Here is a 7,000-nt window from a genome sequence, read left to right as displayed (position 1 = left end):
TACAGAGGAGCTCTCTCCTAGCTATTTGTTTAGTGTGGCATCTGGGTAATCTGGGATTTGAATTCAGGAATTTCCAATCATTTAGCCTTCTGCACTTACTCCTTCACAGAAAGTTGCTTCTCACATGGGTTGCACTATACTGATCTTTAGCTAAGAGGATGTGTCCATCTGGCTTCTCACTTTCTAGCTGATCATTGCTCTTAAAAGCGGGGAGCAGCCAGCACTGGGAGCGGAGATACTGGATTCTGCCTGCAAGAAGCCAGTTGGTGTGCCTGAGGGCACAAGAAATGCTGCCTGCTGGGGTCTGTGTTCCTACCAACTACTGGCATTGCAGCCAGGCAAGTTCTCCAGCAGCGGCAAAGGGTGGAACTATGCATCTGCCAAGCTCCGGGAGACTGGAGATATGCAACATAACGTACAGCAATGGCTGTGGCTGCTCTGCTCCAGGGTAACCTGAGTTTGTTAAAGTTTTGGCAAAAAATATGTAAGAACTGTGCAAATACACATAGATCATTAAAGCCATAAGAGAAGTCCATGCCCAAGCAGACATGCTGATGCTCCTGTGACCACCTGCACAGATAGCTAGTCACCAGCAGGCAAAAGTGTTTCACAGCCTGAAATGTGAGCTGCATTTGGGCTAGCAGACCAATGAAGGCTAGCAATGAAACCTTGCATGTAAATGTGTAAAGGATGTGAGAATGTAAATCTGAATCTCAGTTTCACAGTTTACACTTAAGGGTTGGACGCTTATCTAACTAACTGCTTAAGAAGATTTAGTAACGTGGTGCGTAAGAAAGTCTAGTCACGGATGGGGGATAGAAACAAAGGAGGAATTACTACTAAAATGGGGAGATTCACAGCTGCGAGCTCCAAGGACCAGAGCTGGGTCTGGCAGTGTTTGATATTCTGCTAGTGACCTGTAAAAAAGAGTAAAGGGTAGGATATCAAAGTCTGCTGGTAATAGAGGATTATTTAGGTCAATCAAAGTGAGAGAGGAATATAAAATAAGAAAAAGGAAGAAAAAATAAAATAATAACCTCAAACTAGAAAATTAGGTAGCTAAGCAACATGAAACTCAATATGGGAAAGTACAAGATAATCTATATTTAAAAATACAATTTGACATATCCTGCACACAGAGATTTAGAAGGAAAGATCAAGTCATCATTGAGGACATCTGTTGTGTACACAGCTAGCTAAATAAGATATTAGATTGTAATAGCAGGAGATGGGCAATAAGATGAAAAGCATTATAATGTTGCAGAAAGGTAAGTGGTAGGTACTCATTATTACACTCATATTCATCTAAAAGAAACATAATAGGTACAACCAGGTAATAAAAGAATCAGGATCTGTGATTTTTTTTTTAAGCGATATTAAACAGAGTTATAAAATGATTGATATTGTGTAGGCGAAAAGGATGTTTCATTTACTTTTTCACACTAATGCAAGAGCAAGAAGCCACCCTGCGGGGCATTGACAGAAGCTAGTCACATGATTTTCCCAGTGGAAAGATGAATCTTCCATTTCATATTGCACACCACAAACTTCCACGTTGCTTCACTTCTTTAAAGCATTCTCCCTACATAACCAAGAGTTCTCCAGAAAATAATTCTGAACGCAAAGCTCATCAAGGTGCTCCATCTGCAGCCTCCCTCATTGTTTCAATCAGGATTATCATTTCACTCTTAATTCTACTTCTCACCCATCACGGGTGAAGCACGATCACCCCCCGTTCAGCTCCAATGTGCGTGGATGGACGATGGCCCCTCTGACCCAAGTTGACTCTGAGTCTGTGGAGCCTGTGCAGGGTAATATTCTGCTTTATTACAGCCTGTAAATAGGACTGTGGAGCTTGACAGTCTAACCACAGTGCAATGAGGAGTACAGTGAGATTGTCCTAATTTCTGGTAATGTCTCACCTTAATCCTAGCTCGCATCAAGCACGCATTACAGAGCTAACATGTCTCTACATCTGTTTTTAAACTTGTATTCAATTAAATCACCCAACAGAAGAAACATTACATTACATCTTCTTTGTGTTGTCCAGCAGCACAGGAGCATCCCAGCTGCAGTTGGGTTGGACTGCTTGCTTTTCTGGCCTCCAACTGGCACCGACATCACCTCAGAGTTCCCCATCCAGATTCAAACAAGTGTTGACACTCAGCACAGCATTTAAAAATGTTTGTACTTTAAGCCTGCCAGGTTAAACCACAACAGTACTAAAATCTCAAATGTTGGACCCAAGTATAGGCTGGATGCACATTTCACTTTTGGGCCATGGAGCTCCATGATGGAGGGGAGAATGTGAATATGAACACAGTTTACATGTATTTTAAGCCCATTTTGTTTTGACAGGCTGACAGAAAGGAGCACCATGTGCACAGAATCAAGCTCAGAAGTTTACCTCAATATTGTCCTGAATCAGGCTATAATTAGGAAAGAATTAAAATATTTACATGGCTATAAAGAATATGTACACTACATCCAAGACAATATTTTTTCCTTGACGACTGTTTGCTACTGCAGTAAAATTAAAATTATGATCCTGTTCCTACTGAAGTCAGTGACAAAATCCCCTCCCTGTCAGTGGGCACAATAAAATAAAAAATGTCATATTATGAACATAACAGCCCCACAGAATGGGAAGGAGAGTGCACCCCCATGACACAGACGCTGTCAGGCCATGCGGACCTGTCCACCCCAAGCTCCGTACACCCTTTCCACTGCAAGCTCCACACGCCCTTTCCACAACACCATTCCCAGCTGCTCCAACAGTGGGTAGCTTCAGGTCAGTCCCTACACACTGCTCTGCCTTTGCTTTTGCTAAAATTGGTCAGCTGTTTTAAAAAAAAAAAACAAAAAAAAAACCAACAACAAACCCCGCTAGGAAATAATACCAATGAACTACTTGTCTTCAATGAACTTTCAGAGAAGGTCATGGTTCCCAGTACAAAGCAGTGTGTGACCTCCGCCCCATGCAGCAGCACCATACTCCCTGTTTAGATTCAGACTTTCCTTGCACAAACTGCATCAGGCAGGGTGAGGCTAGGTGTTAAGTCTGAAACAACAATGTGTCTTGGCCTTTCCATGTAATGAGAATATTTGCCCTTCTGGTTTACTATTTTTTAATTTCTGTATTGAAATCACAGTTTCTTCTTTCATCTTACTTTGTGTAAAAGCCAGCGGAACAGGACAGATATCCTGGTGAGACAGCCTAGAAGTAGACCCACCTGGGCAAGGAGGAGAGGAAAAGGAGCCCAGGGGCTCAAGGATGAGGGAAAGGGGGCCAGGAGCAGAGGCATCAGCAGCGGGGCAGCACCAGCTTGGCAGAGGGGAGCAGGCACAGGCCAAGCACAAGAGCCCAGCAATGCTGATGGGCAGGCACAGGAGATGCACTGCATTCCACCATGACCAGTCTTGGAGGCCAGGCAGAGACCTGTCTGGGGAATACAAGTGGAGCTGGTGGGACAAAACTGCAGATTATAATCTACAAGATCTGGAAGAAAGAGTAGAGGTGCAGGTTTCCACGGTGCAGTAGCCACAGCAAAGTTTGTTTGCTTTTCCAAACACTCGCTCTGGGCCTGGATGGGTTACAGCCTTGCTACTCTTCTGCCTGCAAAATGCAGAAGCCCAACGTGTCTCTGCCACCTCCTGTGCTGATGCACACACAGGATGGCAACTTCTGGTCCTGCCCTGGGGGGACATCAGCTCACGCTACAGCATCCTGTGCAGCAGATAGGAAGTTTGAACTTGGCTGATTACCCATGCAGCAGCAAAATCACAACCCCTAAATATATTGCTGAGCTTTTTGTTTACTTTTTAAAAACCTATTAAAAAGTACATGGAAAACATATATTCAGTCGTAGCATCTTAAGTTTAATATTTGCTTTTGAAATATTCTTAAAATACAAACCTGTAATTTACAAGTAAAGTGACCACGAATTAAATGTCCATGTATATATTTGAAATAATAGCCAAAGATTTTTTTTTTGTCTAGATAATATATACTTTAGCAGCATTTCAACAAAACCAGAATTACTTACAAATGTCAAATACTACATTTTAATGGTGATCAGTGAGTGCTCTTGTGTCCCTGTACTACCTGCAGCTTCTCCGTTGTAAGAAAACCTTCCTCCAACAACCGTAACTCCCTCCTCCCCATATAGACTTGTTCTCTCAATTTGACACCCAGCTTTGTAGAGGTAAGAAGATGAAAAGCTTCAGAAAGCAAACAATCTTTGATTGTGCATCTGAACCATGGTATAGAAGCAAGTATAAATAAAGCTGTTACAACTCCATCAAATCAACAACAGTGCAAAGCCTGGAAAAGTACCAGGCTTTGGCTACAGAGAGGTTTATAAACATGAGGAAAGCAGAATAGACTCGGGACACTAAGAGAGGCCGCTCAAACAGAAAATCGTTAGCTGCTTTACCGCAAGGTATATATAAGCAGTGGAGGAAGCAATGCACCTGGCTACCCACCACCTCACCATTCAATCTGTGGGAGGAAAACAAGCAGAATTTCCCTTTCCATCAAGAAGAAAGCTTTCCAGTCATGCTGGCCACCTCCTTCCCAGCAGATCCACTCTGTGTGCCACTGCCCCTCCTGTTCCCCACCCTGGCAGGTACGGGCTTCCCTGACCTGCAGTGCTAACGCCCATGCCAAGGGATATGGGAAGATGCAGTGCTGCATCCAGAACAAGTCCCTCAAGAGCAGTGACAGCCACAGCCCGTTCCCTGATGCAGGACTGCACTCTGCCTTCAGAGAGGGAAGGAGCTACCACCGTGATTTGTCCAGCATTTGCCTTAGAAGAGCCATGCAACCCAAAGTCCCGCAAGACAGGAATGTAACTGTACAATTCTACAGACTGAATTAAACTTACAATATACTTTAATGAGATTGAAGAAATAATTTCAGACAAGAAATGCACTCGATAAGGATTCTGGACAGCCTTTCCTCACCTTTGCTTCAACTCCAGCAGTGCGTGTCTCCCAGCTTGTCACAGCTCCAGCTCCGAGGGGGCTGTGACTCAGCAAAGGGAGCAGCTTTTTATTTTTCAGATGGAACTTACCAAACCGTGCCAGTATTACGGGGAGGATCTGCTTCCTGGATCCACTTCTCTGCCAGTCTCTCCTGAGATATTTCCACTGAACCTTCCCCATCAGGTTACATTATGACAACAGGAAACAGTATCTTCGGGGAAAAATCAATTGCAAGCCTGCATGGGAATCAGGCTGAGCGAGAAAGAAAAAATTCCCAACCTCTATCTACACTGTATTTAAAAGAAAAGGTGGCGTCTTATTATTAGCCTAGGAGTTATGCTGCTCCTAGTCAGACATCCTTAGATCTGCGAGCATCTGCGATGCAGCTGAAGCTCGGCAGAACAGCCTCTTGCCCAAGGAGCCCCAAGGCAGGCTGGCAGAGGTGGGAAGCACCCTGGGAGCAAGGCAGCTGCCTCCGTTCCTGCACTGTCATCTCTGCCCACTGAAAGCATCCCTCTGGCCCATCCACAGATACAGATCAGCTGGAGGGTCGGTGGTCACCTCGTACCCGTGGGTGGGCTGGGCACAAGCCCTGGCACACGGCAGGGCAACAGGGTGCGTGGGCAAAGAGCTCTTCACCCCAACCACAGCCCCTGCTCACAGGCCAGACCCCGCTGCCTCCCTCTGCTCTGCACTGCCGAAACCACGGAGAAACTATGCATGGAAATCTCCGTGTAGGATTTGGGGCGACTGTGCAGACTGAGATTGCTCTCCATTAGGCTGAGCCTACGTAAGGTGGCAGTACCTTGGCAGTGCTGCAGGTACAGGGTGTATTGCCCCAGCTGTGCAACCTGTGGTGCTCTCTGTTAAGAAACTGTGAACTCCAACAGCTCAGGAACAAAAAAGGTAATCAACTTTTTAAAATCCTAAGCCTTTTCCTATGTAAAATCCCATCTCTTACACTAACCTAAGCAGCCTCTTGTCATTAGGCAACATATGGCAACATGCATTCTGGTACAATGAACTGTCTCCAGAAATGCTGAACATCCACAGCTCCAGGCCAGCTCCAGTGCCAGCCATTCATCAGGTCTGAGACACAAACCCAATAACCATCCATCTCATATTTGTTTTCCTCTCCCTCTATGGTCCCTGCCAACAGGATGCTGCTGTATGGGACGCATAGGGCTTCTCTGAGCCCCATGAACCCATGGCAGCTCCCGGGCAGGATCTGGGGTGCTCCCAGCACCACTGTATTGATCCTACAAACTTCTTTTCCTTACCCAAAATATCCCAGTTCCCCATTACACCAGATAATTGAGAACTGACTGACTTTTTTTTCTTCCCCAGGGTTATTTTCCAACATTTTTTTTTACTATCTCACTTTAAAACAAAGATAAGCAAGATGTTGTCACTGCCACTATAAACTCTATTTGCTAATAACTCACAAAAGCAAGTGCAAGACAGAAAGCAAAGGCTTCAGGTCCAGCCCCGTTCAGCTCTGGGTGCTGCAGGCAGGGGATCACTGCCAGGTTTTGCGGATGATGCTCAGTGCAGGGAGATTGGGAAGTGCCTGTGGGGCAGGGGTGCCCGCAGCCTAAGCCCTGCTTCCACCACTACCAGGGGGGGAGCCCTGTCCACTCCCTGAGACCTGGCCCTTGGAATTTAAAACCATGAGTAAGTGTAATTGTTCAGATGAATGATTAGCCTGTTACTATGGAGAATGAAAGCTGAAAGTTTACTTCCAGAAGCATCTAACCAAGAAGTGTTTGAAAGTTCAGCCTGTGACAAATTAGCAAACATGTACTTTAACTACATAAAGTCTTTCCCTTCAATTTTTAAGTAGAAGCAAGAATGTGGATGTCATTTACGTACAAGGATTTTCTTGTTTTTCTTCCACTGCTAGTACAACTGAATCCCAATCACACCCTGCAAATCTCCATGGATTTAATAAAGTCTTCAGGGTTACAAAACTTCTGACCATCAGGCTTTTGAGATACAGAGTACTCCAGCAGCA

The 7,000-nt window shown here is 45.0% G+C and overlaps 1 protein-coding gene across 1 annotated transcript in view; it reads left to right on the top strand.

Annotated features, from left to right (window-relative positions):
• Positions 1-1,762: 1,762 nt before the first annotated feature.
• Positions 1,763-7,000, top strand: part of BNIP3 (BCL2 interacting protein 3) — a 37,466-nt gene continuing 32,228 nt past the window's right edge. Inside the window, exon 1 of the mRNA XM_009278131.1 lies at positions 1,763-1,811. Within this exon, the coding sequence (XP_009276406.1) occupies positions 1,763-1,811 (49 nt within the window). The remainder of the gene's footprint in view (positions 1,812-7,000) is intronic.

Source organism: Aptenodytes forsteri, unplaced genomic scaffold (assembly GCF_000699145.1).
Source record: "Aptenodytes forsteri isolate BGI_AS27 unplaced genomic scaffold, ASM69914v1 Scaffold15, whole genome shotgun sequence".
Classification (NCBI taxonomy): domain Eukaryota; kingdom Metazoa; phylum Chordata; class Aves; order Sphenisciformes; family Spheniscidae; genus Aptenodytes; species Aptenodytes forsteri.
This window is presented reverse-complemented; position numbering and strand designations above follow the sequence as displayed.